Source organism: Pogoniulus pusillus, chromosome 37, assembly GCF_015220805.1.
Source record: "Pogoniulus pusillus isolate bPogPus1 chromosome 37, bPogPus1.pri, whole genome shotgun sequence".
NCBI lineage: Eukaryota > Metazoa > Chordata > Aves > Piciformes > Lybiidae > Pogoniulus > Pogoniulus pusillus.
In genome coordinates, this window is record NC_087300.1 from 458527 (window position 1) to 479972 (window position 21446).

The 21446-nt window shown below is 62.7% G+C and overlaps 1 protein-coding gene across 6 annotated transcripts in view; it reads left to right on the forward strand.

Annotated features, from left to right (window-relative positions):
* The window catches only part of AHDC1 (AT-hook DNA binding motif containing 1), a 54787-nt gene extending 42742 nt beyond the window's left edge, over window positions 1-12045 (forward strand). For 5 of the 6 annotated variants that reach the window (XM_064172768.1, XM_064172769.1, XM_064172766.1 and 2 more), the window contains 6 exons: window positions 2855-3017; window positions 3900-3974; window positions 4083-4123; window positions 4607-9673; window positions 9797-10376; window positions 11117-12045. In XM_064172768.1, coding sequence (XP_064028838.1) covers window positions 4684-9630 — 4947 coding nt within the window. In that variant the 5' untranslated portion in view covers window positions 2855-3017; window positions 3900-3974; window positions 4083-4123; window positions 4607-4683 and the 3' untranslated portion in view covers window positions 9631-9673; window positions 9797-10376; window positions 11117-12045. The remainder of the gene's footprint in view (window positions 1-2854; window positions 3018-3899; window positions 3975-4082; window positions 4124-4606; window positions 9674-9796; window positions 10377-11116) is intronic. The other variant, XM_064172767.1, reaches the window with a different exon arrangement.
* Window positions 12046-21446: the final 9401 nt, after the last annotated feature.

The window sequence follows — 21446 nt, forward strand, 5'->3', positions numbered from 1 at the left end:
GGGGGGTAGGGGGGGGCGTGGGAGCCAGAGAGGGAGGTGTGGGAGTGTTCGAGGGACAGGGCACAGAGGGGACAACAGCCCCCAGGCGTGGAGGGGGCATGTGCAAGGGAGCTACACCACTGTGATGCCCCCAGATGTGCGTGAGTGTGCAAGGGGGGGGCACCTCTGCAGTGCCCCAGATGTGTCTGTATGCATGCAGGGGGCAGCTGTGACATGCAACATGGGTGATGAGGGTGTCCAGGGGCGCCCAACACCAGTGTCGAGGTATTTAGGACCGCCCTGGTACCCCCCAGTGCCCCATGGTGCCCAGGGAGTCGGGAGGTGTGGGGTCCATGAGGAGGACCCCGGTCCTTGGCACTGGTGCCGCGGGCGGCTGGGCGCAGTGCCGCAGTGGGGCGGGAGGCGTCGGGCCGGCGTGTCCCCATCTGTGTGGCGGCTGCGTCCCCGCCGCCTGCTTGTCTCCCGGTGGCATCTCCGGCCCCACCCTGACGTCTGGGTGGCCTCGGAGCCGGGCACCAAACCGTGGCCGTGTCTTGTGGGGCGATCTCTGCCGCCACGCCGGTGCCAAGCATACCTTTCTATACCCACCACTGCCCTCCTCACTCACACTGGGGATCAGGACTGGGTGCCAGCACCCTCAGGGGACACGGCAGGGGGGTGTGTACAGCCTCCCCGCACCCTTATGGTGCCACCTCACAGCACCCCAGCGGGAGCTTGCCTGGGGAGAGGAGCTGGGGGTGGGCGGCTGAGCTGGCTGGCGGGGGGGGGGGGACACACACCCCATGCCACTCGCCACCAACCTCCATCAAGGCTGAAGCCGTTAAACTAATTAAAGCTTTGCAGCAGCAGGATTAAGGCCGGGCAGGGAGGTGCGGGCGCAGGTAGTCGATTAGTTCAGCAGGCGAAGGATATTGGATTTCTGCGAGGCGAGTCAGCAAGTCTTCGGGGGCTGTTATCTTTGCAGGGCTGCGGGGTCAGGAGGTGGGATGTGGAGGTGACTGCAATCTCGCCTGCTTCCCCCCCCCGCCCCCTTCTCCTCCCCTCCCCAAAATTCCCCCCCCACGTCCCCCCATCCCCTCCCAAGCCATCACAGCACCCCCACCTCGCTGCCTCTCCCCCACCCGCAGTCCCCATCTCCCTCTGTGTCCTGGTTCCCTCCATCCCTCCTCGCCTGTGTGGTCTCTGTTGGTGTTTTGTAACCAGCGAGAAGGGAAAAAAATTAGAAATTAAAAGAGAGAAGGAGGAGGAAGCAGGAACCAGGCCCTGGCCCCGGAGAAGCAGCCAGGAATGGCGAAGGCCAGAGAGCCTAATGGGAAACATGTGGCAGCTGCCTGGGGCTGAGCAGGGAGGTGAAAGTGAGCGCCGTGGCGTGGCCAGCGCCCCAGCCTGCCCAGCTGCCCCCTGGCAGCCCCCTCCCCACCACCCAGCTCCCAGCTGCTGCACCACGCTGCGGCTGTGGGGAGGGCTGCTGAGTGATTGTTGTCTGTCTGGTGAGGGGAGGGGGCTGCTTGAGCAGGCAGGGGATGGTCCCTGCCGGGGGGGGGGGGCATTGGTTGGGCAGAGTGAGGAGTGTCCCCTGCCTTGACACTGGACAGTGTCCCCGGGCAGGACTCTGATGCCAGCCAGCTTAGTTGAATGGGCAGGGCAAGGAGGGATGTGCCCAGTGCCTCTGGCGCCCATGGGTGTGCACTGGTGGGTGCCATGCGTGCTGGTGGGTGCTGTCCATGCCAGTGGGTGCCCTACTGTGGACCCCATGGCCGTTCCACAGGCTTTGCAAAAGAAGTTCACCGTGGACATCTGGGGGACACAGGTGCAGAGACAGGTGGCACATCCGGTGCCCCTGGCACCCATGGGTGCACTCCAGTGAGTGCTGCACATGAAATGGGTGCCATGCTCCACATTGGGAACCCCGTGGCCATCCCACAGGCTTCACCAGGACATGCAGTGAGGGCACACAGCAGGACAGGGGTGCACAGCCTGCGACCCCCCGGCGCACAGCCTGCAGAGCCGTGCTCAGCCCGTGCGGAGGGGACCGGCTGGCAGCGGCCGCTCGGGAGAAGCTGCTGTTAGCTTCCTTCCTGCCCACTCCCCTCCCGCGCTCCCCGGGCACACAGCAGCCTGGGCAGGGCCCAGACCGGTCTTTCGAGCGCATATTTTCCTACTCCACGCTGCCCTTGGCGTAACTCTACACCGAGCAGGCGGTTGCCGGAGAGGTGCCCGCATTGACTTGGTGCCAACGCTGCGCCCGAGGGCTGCTGGGGAAAAGCTGGGGAGGCAGGGAGGGGGCTGCGGATGGCCTGGCAGGTTTGAGTTCTCCTTGCCTGCCGTGTTGATAAGTTGTCAGGCTGAGCCAGACACCGGGAAGAGCCTGGATCACGCCGAGCGGCTGTGTGTGTCTGCGGGTGTGTGCAGCGGGAGGGAGCCAGCAGGCAGCGATTCGCGCGGGCAAACAGGCGGGCACGCTGGCATGGAGGGCGATGGCGATGGGCTGAGGGCCTCTGCTGGGCACCCCAGTGCAGGCTGGGTATCTGCTTTGGGTGCCCGGCCCCCAGTATGCACCAGTGTCACACGAGGGAGCAGGGATCCTGCGTGTGCCACTCACACTGGTGAGGGCTTGCACACGCGTGTGCAACAGCGACCTCTGTGTGCACATGCCCGTGCCCTGGCATGCATACAAGCCTACAGCCTGGCAGAGAGATGCTCTGTCTGGAATGGGCAGCCTCCAGCTCAAGGCAGCATTAGTGCATGGCAGCCTAGTGGGCACCAACATTAGCCTAGGGCAGTGGAATGCTCCCTGGGGAGGGGTCTGCCAATCTGATGGAGCTGGGGGGGGTCTCTGTTCTTGCTCGAGCAGATGGGAGCTCAGTCGCCTGCCAGCCCGTCGCACTGGAGAACGGTGCCAGCCCGCCAACCGAGTGGCTCCCGCGTGCCCAGGGCTCGGGCCCTCGCCAGCTTGGCAGCGACAGTGACAGCAGGAGCTTCAGAGTGAACCTCCACTGCAAGCACTCGTGGCCCAGGTACCCCACGGGGGTGCCCGAGCCCCGGGAATGAGGAGTGGGGGCTGCACTGGTGGCAGCGAGTTGGCAGCAGGTTGGCTGCGTCTGTTCTGCCTATCCCCACCCTGACAGGAGAGAGGAAGGGGCCACAAAGTGTCACTGAGAATGCTGGAGAGGACATCTTCAGCTTTGCAAAGCCCATGGCTTGATCTGGGGGGGGGGGGGGGGGGAATAGGGGTGGTTGAAGCTCCCCACGGGGTGCAGGGGGGGTGCATTCGCGTAAGCACTTTTCCCCTAGACCTCCCTTTTGCCCTCATTGCCACCAAGGGGAAACTGAGGCAGGGGCGATGCAGAGGGGTTCCGATGGGTGTTGGCATCGGGCAGTGTCACCTCGGGGCAGGGGCGGCAGCTGAGTATGGGGTGTCCACGGGTGTGTGGGCGGATGGCAGGAGGTGGCGGGAGGGTGTGCGGGACATGCTGAGCCACCTCCGCCGGCAGAGAACCAACTCCCCCTTCCCTGCCCATCCCCGGTGTGTCCGGGCGAGGCTGGGGGGGCTGGACCGGGGCGGTGGCGGAGCGCGGCTCACCGGGGACACCTAGCGACAGCGCGGCCAAAGGGCCCCCGCCGAGCCCCCCTCCCCGGGACACCCCCCGCGCCTCCCACCGAGCTCCCTTCCAGCCCTGAGACATCATCTTTCCCTCCCGCCAATCCCCACCCCCATCCCTGAGACAGTCCCCTCCGTCCCACCGAGCTTTCCTCGTCCCCGGGATACCCTTCACCCTTCTCACTAAGTCCGCCCATCCTTGGGACACCACCCACCTCCCTCCCGCTGCCCCCCCAGCACCCCTGCACCGTGGAGGGGTTGGGGGTGGGGGGGTAAATATGTCCCCTTTGTCCCCCAGATCCGAGGTAACTTCCAAGCCCCCTGCCACCTGGCTGCCCTCTCAGCTGTGGGAGCTCAGGAGGATCAGCCCCAGGTGTGTCCCCTGGGGAGGCTGTGCTGTGCAGTGGGGGAGCAGTGTGTGGGGGGGCAGTGGTACTGCTCCGCATTCGGGGCTAACCCTCTGCACCCCTTTCCCTTGCAGGGAGCTGAAGTGCAGCAACAGGAGCAGCAGCAAAGTTGAGGGTAAGTCCCAGCTCCAGTCTCACCATGCCCCCTCCAGCCCCAGCTCCACGACCCCCCAGACTCATCAGCTCCAGCTCCACGACCCACCCGGGACTCCCCGGTTCTGGGCCACAACCACCCCAGATCCCCTGCCCACAGAGGGGACAGGGCACCTCAGAACCCCATGGGCACAGCCACCTTGCTTGCCCCTTGGAGGTGGCTCCATGCCAGGCTGGCACAGGCGGTTCTGCCACGGGGAGGACATCCAGCCCTTTCCTGAGCAGGGCAGGGGCTACACCTCATTTCCCCAGCACCGCAGTGGGCAAGGGAGAAGGCAGGGGGTGGGAGGGGCAGGTTCCCTGGTCCTCACTGGTGACAGAGCAGGGACAAGATGGGGAGGTGAATGTGGGCACCCCATCACAGAGGGCATCAGGGGTGGAACATGGCATTGGCAGCTGCTTTGGCCAGCAGTGCCCTCACTGTCACCTTCTCTGCCCCACCCAGGTCCTGGTGCCACCTTCCCTGACCCCCATGTCAGCAACTGCTCGGCCAAGCGGCACGTGGGGGCGGAGGAGGCCAGGATGCGCGTGAAGCCCCCGGGCCCAGTGGTAACGAGCAGCGTTGTGCGTGGCTCGCCCGACTACGCCCGAGAGCCCGAGTTCTACCCAACGGGGCGCCCCCAGCGGCCCCCGGCCTGCCCGGCGGAGAAGGCCTTGTCCTGCAGCGTGCTCAGCTTCCCCGAGGGGTCGTGCCCCGCGCTCGGCCGCGAGCACCAGGCAGGCTCGCTGCTGCACGGCGACCCGGCTGACCGGTGCCAGGGCGTGCACGGGGGCACCAAGGCAGCACAAGACTTGCTGGGCTGTGCTGGCGAGCCCCGGATCCTGGGGCGAGGCACGGAGGAAGCAGCCGCCCGCGATCGGGCGCCCAAAACCTTCCCCAACGTGACACTGGCCTCGGGCCACTGCAACGTCGACAGCATCCTTGCCTTGCTCCGCAGCAAGTGCGGCAACGGACACATCAACCTCCACCCCGTGGTGCAGCTCATCGACATCATGAAGGACCTCAACCGCCTCTCCGAGGACCTCAAGAGCAGTGGAGTGCACCTGGACTGTGGCAACCTGCGTGGCAGCGGCGGCAGCCATGAGGACAGTCGCCTGCTGCCTGCTGACCGTGACCTCCAGTACAGCTTCTTCTCCTCACCCTCCCTAGCCAACAGCATCCGCAGCCCCGAGGAGCGCGGCGTGCTCTGCAAAACGGAGCCGCCGCGGCACCCCCGGCCCCCAGCCCATGAGGGAGAGGCTGATGATGGAGGGGGGAGCACCCCGCAGCCCCCCGGGCACAGTGGTGGTGTTGGGGGCACCTCCAAAGCCCCAGCAGAGGAAGCTGGTTGCTCCCAGCCCAATGCTGGCGATTACTCAGACCTGGCTGAGGCAGACATCCTGAACGAGCTGGCCTCGCTGGCATGCCCAGGGACACAGCTGTTGGAGTCGCAGGCGATGGAGACGCAGCCTCAGTTGCTGCCAGCTCAGGAGTTGGACTCCCAATCCCGGCTGCTGGATTCCCAGTCCCTGGAGTCACAACCCCAGCTGCTCGATTCGCAGAGCCTGGAGCCACTGCCGGAGTCATTGGAGCTGCAAAATCTGGAGCCGCTGGGGTTGCAGTCACTGGAGCCACTTTCAGAGTCGCTGGAGCTGCAGTCACTGGAGCCTTTGTCTGAGTCACTGGAGCTGCAGTCGCTGGAGCCACTGGCTGAGCCACTGGGGCTGCAGACACTGGAGCCACTGCCCGGGACCCTGGAGCCACCACTGCTAGATGCTCGGGCCCCGCTGCTGCCCACTGAGCCCTCGCTGCTGGAGGCACAGCCACTGGGGACTGTCTCAGAGCTGCTGGAGGCACAAACGGGCACTGGGGACCCACTACGGCCCCACGGGCTGCAGGCCCGGCTCGGGGGGTGCCCCCTGAGCAGTGTGGTGAAACGAGGTCCCTGCGGGGGCCGGGGGGCTGGGCGCTGTGGCGAGGATCACCGCAAGTATGCCCTGCGCCGGACAGACAAGCCAAAGATGCTGTGCCGCAGGAGGAGGGCAGGGCGAGGGCGCCGGGTGGACATTGCCTGCGAGAGCCGCGTCTTGTCGCCCCTCGCCCTGCCTGCTGAGGTGCCCCCCGGGCCTGAGGAGCCCAGCATCCCACTGCTGAGTCCCCCAGCACCGCCCCCCACCACTACCCTGGATGCTGACGAGGTGCTCAAGCCCCCCACAATGGGGAAGAAGATGAAGTGCCGAGGGGTGAGGAAGATGGTGGTGAAGATGGCCAAGATCCCTGTGTCCCTGGGCAGGAGGAACAAGACCACCTACAAGGTATCATCGCTGAGCAGCAACCTGAACCTGGAGGGCAAGGAGCTGGCAGCCAGCAGCTCCATGGAGCCCACTCCGCTGCTCAAGATGAAGAACAATGGGCGCAACGTAGTGGTGGTCTTCCCCCCTGGGGAGATGCCAATCATCTTGAAGCGTAAGCGGGGCAGGCCCCCCAAGAACCTACTGCTGGGCCAAGCCAAGCCCAAGGAGCCAGTTCCAGAGGTGAAGAAGAGGAGGAGGAGGAAGCAGAAGCTGGCCTCACCGCAGCCTTCCTACATCGCTGACACTAACGACAGCAAGGCCGACTACTCGGACGTGCTGGCCAAGCTGGCATTCCTCAACCGCCAGAGCCAGTGCTCAGGGCGCTGCTCGCCACCGCGCTGCTGGACCCCCAGCGAGCCTGAGTCCATCCACCAAGCCCCTGACACCCAGAGCATCTCCCACTTCTTGCACCGTGTCCAAGGCTTCCGCCGGCGTGGCGGCAAAGCAGGGGGCTTCGGCGGGCGCGGCGGGGGCCACGCTGCCCGTGCCGCCCGCTGTTCCTTCAGTGATTTCTTCGAGGGCATTGGGAAGAAGAAGAAAGCCCCCACTGCCCTGCACGCTGATGCCATGCACCCGCGCAAGCGGGGCCGGCCAGAGCCCGACCCCGTGGGCAAACCCAAGCGGAAGCGCCGGGCCCGCAAGAATGGAGCTCTGTTCCCCGAGCCCAGCCCTGGCCAGGGCTTTAGTGACGGCACCACTGAGTGGGCTGCTGGGGAGAAGGGCAGCCCCTGGGCCCCCCATCACAGCCACCCCAGTGGCCAGGCTGGCCGCAATGGTGGCTACCAAGGGGCTGAAGCAAGACCCTTCCACGCAGCCGGGCTGGAGTCAGGCTCCTCCAGCCGTGCCGGTTTCTATACCGGCAGTGCCCCGTCCTCGCAGGCGGAGGCCGGCCCGGAGCGGCACAGCCTCTTCACTGGCTACTTCCGCTCGCTGCTGGACTCGGACGACTCCTCAGACCTGCTGGACTTTGCCCTCTCAGCCTCACGCTCCGAGTCCCGCAAGTCAGCAGCTGCTTACACAGCCCCACCGGCTGCCTTGCCAGGCCAGCGGGGTCTGGCCGCTTATCCAGCCCGGGGCGGCAAGGTGGCAGCGGCAACCCCTGGTGCTGAGGCTGCCTTCCACACGGTGATGCAGGGCCGGCCAGCGTTCCCACCCAGCCGTGCCACTGCTGCCAGCTATGGTGTAGCCCAAGGGTCATCGGAGTGCCGAGGTGCTGAGGCGTTCACCAAGCTGGCACCGCCTTCTGCTGTCTCCCGGTCTCCCACAGCTCACCCGGTGGCCAGTGGCACACCCAGCTACTCACCCTATGGCAGTTATGGCAGCGGGCAGAGCGTGGCACCCACCAGTGTATTCCCACCAGGGAAGCAGTACCCACAGGACTGCCCCAACAGCAAGGACTGCAGCTTTGCCTATGGCAGTGGCAGCAGCCTCCCGTCCTCGCCCAGCAGTGCCCACAGTGCCGGCTATGCAGCACAGACAGCCGGTCCCAGCCTGCCACTGGGCAAAGCTGCTTTCTTCAACAGCACCGAGCAGGGGGCACAGTTCTCCAGTGCTTCACACACCCCCTTGAGATGTGACAGCCGTGCCAGCACCGTCTCACCCGGCGGCTACATGGTGCCCAAAGGCTCGGCCTCCTTCCAGCCCTCGCCTGAAAATTGCCGGCAGTTCCCCAGCGCTGCCCCCTGGGCATTCCGGCAAGGCTACGGTGGACTGGACTGGAGCTCAGAGGCCTTCAGCCAGCTCTACAACCCGGGCTTCGAGTGCCACCTCAACGAGCCCAACGTCATCCTGGACATCTCCAACTACACCCCGCAGAAAGCCAAGCAGCAGACGGTCTCAGAGACCTTCTCGGAGTCCTCTTCCGACAGCACCCAGTTCAACCAGCCTGCCAGTTACCGGCGTGCCAACAGCGAGGCCTCGTCCAGTGAGGGCCAGTCCAGCCTCTCCAGCCTGGAGAAGCTGATGATGGACTGGAACGAGGCATCCTCCGCCCCAGGCTACAACTGGAACCAGAGTGTCCTCTTCCAGAGCAACTCCAAGCCCGGTCGAGGCCGACGGAAGAAGGTGGACATGTTCGACACCTCCCACCTGAACTTCTCCTCCTCTTCCTCTTCTTCCTCCGTGTACCCCTCCAAGAGGAGCACAGGGCCCCGGCAGCCCCGAGGGTCCCGGGGGGCTTGTACCTCCAAGAAGGAGAGGGGGACAGGCAAGGCCAAGTTCCCCACCAAGTCCCAGGCAGTCAACACTCTCTTCCAGGAGAGCACAGACTTGGGCTTGGACTACTACAGTGGGGACAGCAGCATGTCCCCATTGCCCTCCCAGTCCCGGGGCTTCGGGGTGGGCGAGCGGGACCCCTGCGACTATGCCGGCCCCTACTCCATGAACCCCTCCACCCCCTCCGATGGGACCTTCATGCAGGGGTTCCAGAGCGACTCCCCCGGGCTGGGGCAGCCGGATTTGGAGAGCAAGCACTTCCCGGCGCTCCCACACCAGCTGGCAGCCGCCGGGCAGCAGACTGTCTTCGAGGCTGGGCTGCAGAAAGCCTTCTCGCCCAACTGCTCCCCCACCCTGGCCTTCAAGGAGGACCTACGGGCGGGTGACCTCCGCAAGCTGCCCGCCTGCGACTCACTCAAACACAGCATGCAGGGGGCCGCCCTCCCGCATGCCCCCCACCTGGCCTGCCGTGACCTCCCCATGCCACAACCGCACTACGACTCCCCCAGCTGCAAAAACCCCCCCTACTGGTACTCCCCCAACGCCAGCACCCGCAGCCCTTCCTACGACGGGAAAGCAGGGGCCGGGATGCTGGTAGACTTCATGGGCAGGACGGACCCTTCGTGTCTGAACCCCCACTTGGGCAGCCCGAGCGGCACCCACCCCTCCAAGGGCGAGAAGGAGCCCTTGGAGATGTCCCGGGCTCATCACCGTGGACCCTATGCTTGTCCCCTGATCAGTGACTTGAACATCTCCCCCGTACCGAGAGACTCAATGCTGCAGCTGCAGGACAACTACAGGTACCCCAGTTTTGCACCCCAAGGGCACCCTGCCATGGCCCCCACCCAGAAGAGCGGGTTTTTGGGACCCATGGTAGAGCAACAGCACCCTGAGGACACTTTTACGGTCACCTCGTTGTAGTGCCTGCTGATGTGCCAACCGGACAGCGAGGTTTTGTTACAGGGTAGGTGGGAGTGAGGGTCCTGGGGGGGGATGGCACGGGGCAGGCTGGCACGGGGCACCCCCAGGCCCCTCTCATCGTGTGTCCTCCCCCCGCCCCCCGCCCCGTGTTGTGTTTCTCTTTCAGAGGTAATTTAGCCAGCACTTTTTTCTGGAACACTTTTCAAGTTCTGTATTTATCTGGGATCGGAGCCTTTGGGTTGTTGTTTTCTAAGAAAAAGGAAAAGAAAAAAAAAAAAGTTACAAAATAAGCGGAAAGAAAGGAGAAAAAAAAAGGACGACGAGAGGAAAGCCTCCACTTTGTGCCCCCGCCCTGCCCGCCTGCCTCCCGCCTGCCTCTGCTTTCCAAACCGCCGCCCCCGCGCCCCCCGCCCAGCGGCAGGACAATCCGACGGACGGACGCACGGCCGGACAGACCGACAGCCCCCGCCGGGCCCCGCCCAGCGCAGCAGGGGGGGCAAAAGGTGGCCGCAGGGCCTGGGGGGTCGGTGGCTGGGTGTCCCCTGCCCGCAGCCTGGCCGAGGGGCAGCCGCCTCGGGGGTCTCGCTGGAGCTTTGGTCGATTTCTTCCCTCCCCACCCCGTGCCCGCTCGCTTTGCCCGGGGTGTTTCTGTCGCCGGATGGAGGCCGAGGGGTGTTTGGGAGAGCTGACCCCCACCTGGCTCTGGCAGCTTCACCTGCGGGACTCGGAGGTGCCACCATCACCCGGTAAGTGCCACCCAGGTGCCCCATCGCTGCCCAACGCGCATTCGTAGGAGCGTGGTGCGGGGCCGAGGGGGCAGCAGGGGTGTGCTGGGTGCTCTCCGCTTTCCAGTGGCGGTTCCAGCCCAGGGGCAAGCACTAAGCCTCACCAACTTCTATGCTGTAAGCACTGGCCCCGCATGTCACCCCACAGGGACCTCATCTGAGCCTGCCTCTGTGGGTGGCTGGAGCTTGGGGTATGGGATGCCAGAGCCGCGGGCGGCAGGGTGCTGAACTCCAGGGTGGGGGTGTGCCAGAGCCTCGGATGCTGGGATGCTGGATCTCAGAGTGATGGGGTGCCAGAGCCGCGAGTGGTGGGATGCTGGACCCCAGGGAGGGAAGATGCCATAGCCCAGGGTGGTTGGGTGCTGGGAACATGGTGCCAGGCCCCCGGGTTACGTGGGTGCCAGATGCGGGGTGAGTAGGACCTAGACCCCTGTGTGGGTCCGTGAGTGTCAGATCCCTGGGTGGGTGGGTAACAGAAAAGGATGAGCAGGACCCAAAATGCCTCCTGGCTCAGGAGTACCCCAGCACCCCGGGTGCATGGGTGCATGGTGCATCATCAGATGCAGGTGAGCAGAACTCCAGACCCTTGGGTCCATGGGTGCCAGCTCTCTGGATGTGTGGGTGCCAGGTGTGGGTGGGTACTGAGCCGCGGCAGTTGGACACTGACCCCTCCCTCTCCCTTCTCTCCCCTCTCTCCTCAGCCTGCCCACCTGCCGCAGCACCCTAGGCCCTTCGCCTCCCCCAGCCCGTCCCGCAGCAGAGAGGAGAGCAGAGGAGAGAGCTCTGCCAGCGAGGGCACCCCGACCCCATCACCCCCCCAGCTTCACCACCGGCCCCCACCGCGGCCGTGGCGCCGGCGCCGCGTTCTCGCTCCTCCGAATCCAGAAGCAGAATGGGGGAGGGAGGGGAGCTTGGGGGAGTGTGGGGGTGGGGGAGGGGTGGGAAAAGAAACCTCCTTGTCATTTTTAGGTTTTATTTTCTTAATTTTCACCTTCTGCACAAAAGAAACCAGCAATTGTAAATACTTTTGAAGAAAAGGAGTTACGGGAAAAAAACAAAGAAAAAAAAAAGAAAAAATTGTCTAAGAAAAAAAAACTAAAAAGCTGAAATCACATTAAAAAAAAAGAAAAAAAATTAAAAAAGGATAAAAAATTATTCACAAAGTGGGGGGGAGAGGGAAAAAACCTCCCAAAGTGTCCAAAATGATGAGAGGTGAAGAGAGGAAAGGGAGGGGGGGAGGGAAACCAAGAAAAAAGAAAATCCCATCAAATGTGCACTGAGAAAAGGAAACAAATTTCTTTAGGGATTGAGTGTCAGGAAGGAAAAAAAAAAAGAAAAAAAAAGGAGAAAAATACTAATTTTAAAAAAGGAGAAAAGAGGGAAAAAAACAAATAATGAAAAAAACACAACAAAAAAAGTGACAATAACCTATTTATTGTATATAATGTTTTATTATAAATCGTGTCTTGTACATTGCACTCTGGACCTCTGCTGTGCTTTTGTGCTCTGCAAACTCCCCCTGGGCTCCCCTGGGCTTTCTTCCTGGTTTTTCTTTCTTTTTTTCCCTCCTAAATTTGATTTTTGTTTTTATTCTGAAGCTGATGAAGGAAACAAACAAACAAAAACCAAAGAGGAGGAGGTGGAAGGTTGGTGGGGTTGTGAGGTTTGGGGTTTTTATGGCAGTGTGCAGCCAAAGAGCTGAATTTGTGTGAAATGAGCAAGAAAAACAAACAGCCAAAGCAGAAAAGAGAGAGGTTTGTGTAAGAGGAACAACCAAACCAACCCAATCCACAGCCAAAGCAGAAAAGAGAGAGGTTTGTGTAAGAGGAACAACCAAACCAACCCAACAAACAGGATAACAACAGCGGCAAAAGGTTTGTGTAAAATTAACCAAACAACCAAAGGGCAAAAAAAGAGATTTGTATAAAGTGAAGAACAGAAAAAGAGACTCAACCCAAAAGGTTTGTGTGAAATGGACAACACCAAAACAATGAAAAAGAGGTTAAAAAAAAGGAGGGGGGGGGGGGAGAGGGGGAAAAAAGAGGGGAGAAAAAAATAGGAGAAAAAAAGGTAAAACAAATAACCCTCAGAAGAAAGCAAACCACACAGAGTGACAAAGGAGAGCCAATCGATCACACACCCGCTGGAGGGGAGATCTGGAGGGGGTCGGAGCGGGGGAGTTCCGGGGAAAGGAGGTGGGTGTGGGGATCAGCAGCTTCCCTCCTGTGGATCCCAGCATGGTGGTCGTGGAGATGCTTAGGGTACGGGGATGTGAGTGGGTTGTGGAGGGGGCGGGGGGCAGCTCCTTTTCCTCCCACCTCAACGTCCCATCTTGCTCCAAGTCCCCCCCGGGACTTTGGGGGCAACTTTGTGAATTGTACCAAAAAACCCCAAATGACCCCAAAATTAAACCTCAGAACTAAACCCCAAACGACCCCAAACCACTCGGAGATTAGCCAAACCCAAGGGACTCTGTGCCCCAGAGATGCTCAAAACAGCCCCCCCCGGCTGAACCACGCAGGGGTTGTGCTACCCTGGCCAGAGTGGGGACTCCTCTGCTCCCTGCCCCCTCCTCCCGCCCCCCCAGTTCTGCCCTCAGAGGTTGCTTCTGAGTTTCTTTGGGAGGAATTTCTCACAGGCACTTTTTGGGTATGAAATCCCCGAGTCATTGCCTGCTGCTTTCTTGCTTCTCTAGGGCGGGGGGCACGGCCTGGCCCTGCCGAGGAGAGTAGGGGATGGAGGGAGGCTGAATGCCCCAGCCTGGATATGGGGGGGACGCCAGGGTCTGGCCTAAACTGCACCAAGAGGGGGGAATTGGGGCGCAGTGTGGTGGGGAAGGGGCCCTGCTGCTGTCTGCCCCTCCTAGGATAGGTGTTCCGGGGGGGGCACCGGAGCACCCCTGGGAGATGCTGTCCCCAACAGTCACCTCATGCTCAGGGCTATGGGTGCGCAGGGCACTCATTTGCCAGACAAGGTGGGTGCCCACCCCTCCCTGGCACCCATGGGGCAGCCTGGGTTGTATACACAGGGCTGCAGAGAGCTTCATGGCTGTGGCTGGAGCAAAAAAAGCCCCCCCGCCCCCCCCCCCCCTCGCCGATGAAAAACAGCCTGCAAATAGAAAACCATCCAGCAGCTGCCGGCTCGGGAAGGGGAAGGCTGCAGCAACCTCCGGGCCAGGAGGAGAGGAGGGGGTCAGGGTGGGGGACACACACCAGGCTACCTGTGGGTGGGAGAGGTCAGCGATCCCGGCTGGGTCAGGGCTGCTGCGGCTCAGGGCTTGTGCAGCGCTGGGGGTCCGCGCAGGTTGCTATGGAGAAGAGCTCCTGGTGAATGCCGATGATTGGGGGGGGGGGGGGGGGGGCGCAGGCAGGGGGTGCTGGAGCTGCTGCAGCCTGGAAGATGTCGGTGCTGTGTGATGGGAGGGAGGAATGCCAGGGAACACCCTTCTTGATGGGCTGGGGGACCAGCAAAGCCCCTTCCCCTCGCCGTTGGGTGGCACCAAGCCAGTTGACTGCAGCCTCCACCCAAGCCCCCCTGCTCTAAGGTGCAAGGTACACCCTGAGCATCCAGACAGGCTCATGGGAACCACCCACCTGGGCTCAAGGAACCCCCCAAGGGGTCTGCCCAGCACCTCTGACGTGGGTTGGACTTTCGGAGGTTGTTGGCATTTTGAGTGGCAAACTCAATGAAATCCTTCAAGCAGCATGAGCCATCAGTGGTGCTGGGGGCGGGGGCAGCGCAGCCCAGCTCTGCTGCCCTGCAGAAGCTGCCTGGGGGAGGAGGGAGAAAAGGCTTCTCTGGTGGAGGGAATGGGAGTGATTGTTTGGCTGCTTCTCTGCTGGCCTGGAACCTGCTTATGGAAGGCCTCTGGGAGGTGGCCTGGCATGGCTGTGGTGCCCAGGCTGCTGTGGGACCACAGAATCACTCAGGTTGGAAAAGACCTCCCACTGAACCACGTCCCCAGGTGCCATGGCCACAACTTCCTCCACCACCTCGGAGGACTCCACCACCTCCCTGGGCAGCCCGTTCCGATGTTTTCCCTCGATGCAGGTGGCAAGGGAAGGTTGGTGCCCAGGTGTGTGGCTGGTCCTGCTCAGTCACACCACCCCCTCCTCAGGCTGGATGTTGTTTTGATCAGGCAGCTCTGCCGGGAGGAGGGATCTGGCCTCTGGCTGTGCTAACGCAGCTGGAGCGGGAGCCTGGGATGCTGCAGGATGAGAGCTGCTCCATGTCCCTGGCTCCAGCAGGAGGGCTCAGGGCTAGCCTTGGTAAGCCAGAGCTTTGCCCACATGTGCCATGGGCAGTGTGGCTGCTGGGATCCAGCATGTGCCAGGGGAAAGCGGCTTCACCACTTCACCTTTTCCATCCCCCTGGAAACAGGGATGCCGGTGCCCATGCCCGTGCCAAACTCACCCCACCACCGACACCAGGCTCAGCCACTGCACCTGGACTGGGATGAGGGCCACACCGCCCACGGGGCCGACCCTGGGGGGCAGTGATGGGACCCTGTGTTCGCCCCGCAGTGCCGGGGCCGGCAAAGCCACGCGGCGCTGCCCGGGAGGTTCGGACACTCTGCTCCCGCAAATGAATGGCTGTGCCGGCAGGGAAATTGAAGCCATTATTCTTAGCTCGCATCCTTTGTACCCTCCAACTTGCACCACTTGACATGCTAATCACAGCTAACGAGGGAGGGAGGCGATTGCCCACGTCAGACCTGCAATCCAGTGCATCTGGCAGCCGGGGTGGGGAGCACCTTGTGCTGGGGGGCTGCGGATCCCCTACACAGCACCAGCACCCTACAGCAGTGCCAGGTCGCCAACCCCACACCAGCACCCTGCAGCAGTGCCAGATCGCCAACCCCACACCAGCACCCTGCAGCAGTGCCAGATCGCCAACCCCACACCAGCACCCTGCAGCGGTGCTGCTGCCCCGAGCCCAGCACCACCACCCCACTCCTACCAGCCCTTTCCCACCTTTGGCCCTGCCGAATACCCCGTGGCTGGTGTCATCCCATGCTGTCCTCGTCCCCCAGCAGGGGGGCGCAGGGCCGTGGCGATGTTCCCTGGGGCCATCCCGTGCCACGTCCCCAGCCTCGGGATCAGCCTCTGTGGCGGCAGCGGAGGTGGTGAGGAGCCCAGCTGGAAACACCAGACCACCCCTGCTGTTCCCAGGGGAATGGCCAGGCCCGTGGAAGAAATTTCCACCCCCAGTGCCCCCCTCCCCATCCTCCTCCTTCCTTCCAGGCTCCTCATGAACCGCAGGGCCCAGCTGAGCCCCGGTGCGCTCAGCGCACCCACTGCAGGGCTGTTCCTGCCTGTCCCCAGCCACCCGGGGCTGGATCCAGCCCAGAAGGCTCTGGAGCCCATTAACATTCCCGGGAGCCATCTCATCCCCTCACCCCCGCCTGGCTCTGGCTTTTCCTTGGGTTTAATCAAGCCCAGCCTGGCGCCTTTGCCATCTCGGGGGGGTGGATGGCACCCAGCTCCCCACCATGGCACATGGGTGCTGGTGCCCAGGGTGTGGGTGGCAGCGTTGAGGCAGGGAGGGGGTAGTGGAGGGAGGCAGGGAGCTGCCAGAAATTTGGAAAAGCTTTCTGGAGCAGGAGGAGCTGAGCTCAGCAGAGCGGGGGCCAGGAAAGCCGGGAATAAAGCAAAGGCTGGTGCAGGGCTGTTGTTAATGGCTGCTGATGGGGGCGGGGGGGGCTGGCGCTGGGAAGGGAAAAGGGCAGCCTGGGCCCCCTGGGAAAGGGAGGGGCGAGTGCTTGGCAGCCTGGGTCCCTTCCTGGCACCCAGAGATGTGGTGGGGAGTGCAGGATGGGTGCCAGCTGGGCCCTGTGTGGCTGCCAGCAAAGCCCCACTTGGGGTGAGATGTGATGGTCTCTGTGCCCAGATGGGGTACACCTGGGGTGTGTCAGGAGAATGTGGACCCCACCAAGAGTGAGGGCACTCAGGGGATCCCCTTCTCAACCCACTGGCAACCAGAAGAGTTCAAGGAGAGGGCATCCATGGGGCTCAGCCTCCATGGATTTCACCATGTCCCCACTGCCAAGGCAGACTTAGGGGAGCACCCCGTGGCTGCTGTTTTGGGGTGCTGGTGTTTGCTTAGGAGTGCCAGTCTGGGGGCTTTGGTGTTGGGGTAGAGGTGCCAGCTGGAGTAGGGATGCTGACAGTTGAGTGTTGCTGGCTTTGGGGTAGGGGAGCTGGTGTTAGGGTAGCTGTGTTGACACCGGGGTACTGGTGTTGGGGCAAGGGTGCCAGTGCTGGCATTCTGGAGCTGGTGTTGAATTAGGGGTACCAGCACTGGGTAAGGAGTGCTACTGTTGGGTTACAGGTGCCAGTGTAGCGGTACTGATGCTGGTGTTGGGACATTCATGCTGGGTTTGAGGTCCTGGATGGGACTCTGGCTGTGGCAGGGGACTCTGCAGGGTCCTAGTGGCCTTGCCCCGTGGGAAGGAACTGTCGGCACTGCCAAGTGTCCCCTAGGCCGGCAGTGGGGCTGGGTGGGGGGCTCTGCAGGTGCTGGGTGGGGAAGGCAAGGGGCAGCAGAAGGGGTTTCGGGGTTTGGCCCCGGGGGGGCCCCGCAATGCCAGCGCTCAGCAGCGGCAGAGGCACAGCGCTCCCGGCCCGGCGCCCGCAGGCTCCGCGAGGGGGGTTAAGGGGATTATTTCGCTATCGGTTATCGCTGGGGGGGGAGAAGCCTCCACTGCTGGGATTAGCACAGATTAGCTCCCTGCCTTTGCCCAGCCCAGCCAGGATGGGCTGCAGGCACCGAGGCTGTGGTTGCCCCTGCCCAGGGTGGGGGGCTGAGGGAACTCCTCTGTGCCCATCCCACCACCACCAGGAGCCCAGCAGGGTCACACCAGGCTGTTGTGCTCCTGAGGAGCTGCCACGTGTGACAGCAGATTTTGGAGGCAATGGTCACCACCTGGGGCAGTTGGCAAAGGACATGGTGGCTCCTCTGCCAGCCTCCCCCAGGACTGTGGGGACTGTCACCCTTGGCCAGGCATGGCGACACGCTGGGGCCATGGGGACTGTCAGCCTCAGCTGGGCTCAGAGCCAGCCCAGCCCTGGCTCAGTGCAGGGTGAGCTGGGAGTGATGCTGTGCCCCAGGGGTGGTGGGAGCCAGCTCTATGGCTGCCAGGGAGTGCAAGCTCATGGCTGTGCCCATCGTTTTCCATCTCCCCTGGCCATGGTGGAGGCATCTTGGCAGGTTCAGGGGGAGCTCAGCTTGGTAGCACAGAGGTTGTGTCTCCCCTGGCACTGGGATGAAGGCAAATACTGCAGGGACACCTCAGCATCCCCAGAGGATGGGAACAAACTGGGCTGTAGTCCTCATGCACTTGCACTCCCCCAGGTAACCAGCCCCCAGCCCTGAGCTGCAGGGTGAGAAATGGAGCCCAGGAAGAGCCAAGAACAGTGCCCAGGCAGCCCCAGGGCTCCCACTGGGCAAATCTCTCCCCACTGCGTCACTGGGAGGTGTCAGCTGCCCTTCCTCCCCCTTCTCTGCCGCCTTCACCCTCCTCCTGCAGCCGCAGTGTGGCAGGTGGTGAGTGTTACTGCTGCCAGCACAGCCCTGCCTGGCTCCCAGTCTGGGCAGCCTGCGCTGAGTGGGACGGCTGGGGAAGATGGGGCACCTGCCATGAGTTGAAATGCCACGGGGCAGCGTGGCTTGAGGACCCTGCAAGCCACTGTGGGATCTGCCAGCACCATGCCTGCCCCTGGTAAGGGCTGGCAGGGAAATAGGAGGATGGGGAGGGCCCAGCTGAGCCAAGTCTCCATCAACAGCAAGGTTTTGGGGTTCCCCCCTCACAGCAGAGGTGTGTGCCCCACCCTATCTCCTCGAGTGCCTATCAGAGCTGTGCCAAATGTAGCAAGTGACCGGTACCTATGGGCAATGGGCACAGTGGGTCTCATGCTGCTTCCTGCCCATCCTGAGCCCCGAGGTACTGTGAGCATCCCCTGCCCTGTGAGTTCCAGTGGGGTGGAGCTGGGGATGCCCCAGGACACCTGGCACAGAGCAGCCACCTCTACGTTGCTCCACAGGTGTCAGGGCAAGGTGGGGCCACACTGGGTGCTCCAGGAGCTGGAGCAGCCATCCCAGGAACCATAGAACCATGGAACTGTTGAGGCTGGAAGAGACCTTTGAGATCACCAAGTCCAAGCACTCCCCCAGAGCCCAGTCCCACCACTGCTGCTGAGCCACCGCCACTAACCTACGGCCCCCAGCACTGCACCCAGGGAGCTTTTAACATCCCTCCAAGCATGGGCACTCTACCACCTCCCTGGGCAGCCTGTTCCAGTGCCTGAGAACCCTTTCTGAGAAGAACTTCTTCATAATCGTCAACCTGAACCTCCCCTGGCACAGCTCGAGACCAGGTTACCTGCCCCAGCCCTGCTCCCTTAACCCCCCAGCTCTGTCTGCGGGGCTGGGAGCCCCCCAGGCACAGCCTCACTCGTTCCACTGCAGCCTCCAAGCGTGCAGCTTGAATTTTTACCTTTGAATCCCCGCAGCTGGCAGCAAGCAGAGGCTGAGCCAGGTTCAAAGGCTGGGTGCAGGCACGGGGCAAGTCCCCTCTCCAATTGTGCCTTGCCCGGAGCGGGGCTGAAGCCACCGCGGCAGAAGGAGGCGATCATTAGAGCTCCTCCGCGCAGCCTTTCCGCCGCCGGCCCCGCGCTGTTTTCTTTGGTCCTTTATTTACACTTTATTGCTCTTGTTTTTGCAGCGGCAGCGCTGCTGGAGCGCGCAGAAATCCTTCAGATCTCGGCTGGCAGCAGAGCTCTGCCTAATCATAGTCATTATCTGGAAGCAGGTAATGGGCATCTTTCCCATGTTAATTTGGAAACAGAATCAGCCAGAGCAGGACACCGGGGACGGAGCCTGCTCCCAGCAGCCGCCGCTGCCTTCCCGGTGCCTCTGGGTGCTGGCAGCGTCGGTGGGCACCGGCCGCCACGGCAAGGTGGGATTGGGATGGGGGCACACACCGCCCTGGGCACGACCGCTTGTGCCGAGCCTGGTGGCTTCAGTACATCGGCCAGGAAGGGGCTGCTGGCTGGCATCCCACGTGGCCAGAACCCATCCTTGCTGCCGCAGCAATAAAATCCCCCAGCTTGGCTGGGTGTTTGGGGAGGAGGAGGATGGTAGCTCTCCCTCCTCGCCGCGCCCGGCGTCAGAACTTGCCCCCGGCTCGGCCCAGCGTGGCTGGGTCCTTCGCTAACAAGGACTCGTCCCTTTTATCCCCTTCGGCGGGAGGGGATGGGGATGGAGGTGAGAGGGAAGGATTTCTCCCGGGGCCGGCAGGGGAAGGCTGGGTGGTGGCGTTGGAGTTTCGTTTGCCGAGATACCATTAACGAGTGAGCAAAGGTTGCAGAGTCTCCATGGAGACAAGACAGCAAGCGAGACGGAGCGGCTGTGCGGCTGGGGTTAGAGCTGATTAGTAAATGTCAGCGGCGCAGCAACTGCCCGCCGCCACGCTGGCTCGGGCACCCAGCGGGCAGCGGGCACCCTGGGCACCCCACATGCCCCGGGCACCCTCTGCATACTGTGCATCCCGGTACCCTGCGCATCCCTGACGAGCTCTGCGCCCCACTGCATCCTGGCATCCTGTGCACCTCACCCTTCCCGTGTGCCCCACTGCATCCCAGCACTCTGCACACTGCACCTGTCCCATGTGTCCCACTGCATTCTAGTGCCCTGTGTGCCCTGCCCACCCCGAGCGTCCCGCTGCATCCTGGGCACCTCATGGCCTGGGTACCCTGCGTGTCTCGTGAATCCCACCCACCCTGAATGCTCCCCTGCCCCCCACACACCCTGGGGAACCCCACGTGTCCCCTGCACCCCATCACTCTCCACGCCCCCTGACCCTGCATGCTCTACTGCCTCCCACATGCCCCACACTCTGTACATCCTACACACTCTGAGCACCTCAGCTCACAGCTGTGGCCCAGATGGATGCCAGTGTCATGGTTCCTGGGAATCAGGGATGCAGGAGAGGTCCAGAGCACACCGTGGGGTGCAGGCTGCTGGAGCATCCTTGCAGCTCCAGTGCCAACAGAGCTGGCACTCCTGCAGAGATGCAGCTGGAGCTGCTCTGCACTCGTGCTATGATGCAGGGGCTCCTCAGCCATTTTGTGAGACATGGAAGGAGAGAGACAGTAGGGTTGGGCCATGGATAGCTGGTCAGGAAAGGGGCACCCAAGGGCCCCCCAGCTGAGGGTGGGTGACTCAAGACAGCTGCTTGGCGCGGTCGTGGCTGGCTATGTGCCAGGCTGGGGCAGCACACGGGCAGGCATGAGCTGCCATCTCCTCGCTGCCTCGGAGGATGTCTGCTGCTCCATCCCTCGGTCACATAGAGGAAGGATGAGGCAGGACCTGCTGCATTCCACCGCAGTTGCAGCAGAAGCAAAGCCCAGGCTGAGGCTGAGGATAGCGATTTGTGCCGGGGTCTGTCTGGAGTTATCCAGGGCTTGGCCAGGCTGGAGCAGCCGGGAGGCATCAGCAGCCCCAGTGCCCTGGAGCATCAGTTACCTGCAGCAAAACGCAGGTGGCACCTGGCAGGAGAGAGCATCCCTCCTGGAGAGAAACAAGTGTCAGGGGTGCAGCAGGGAGCGGGGGGGCTGGATCCTGCAATTTAGCAGCTACTGCTTGGCAGCTATAAACAGAGCCTCTCACACAGCCGGGGAGAGATAAAGGTTGCAGTGCAGATACAGATTAGGTGGTTCCCTTGAGGCTGTGACACCTTGAGATAGAAGCAGATCTTCTTCAAGGGAACGGCTTTCTGGCAGCATGGAAAACCTGGAGCTGAGTGGCCTCCAGAAGCAGCTCAACCCTTGCCTTGCACCCACAGACGGGGACAGGGCCCTGCTGGGGCAGTGGGTACTGGATGCTGAGCCTCGCACCCAAGGTGGCTGTGGATTGAGGGGGAAGGAAGCAAAACGAGCAGTGAACGGCTGCTCGCAGTCTGCGTGTGCCCACCTCAGGAGCAGCCAGAGGAAACGGGGGCAGTCGTGGAGAGACCCCAGGAGAGGCCCCCCC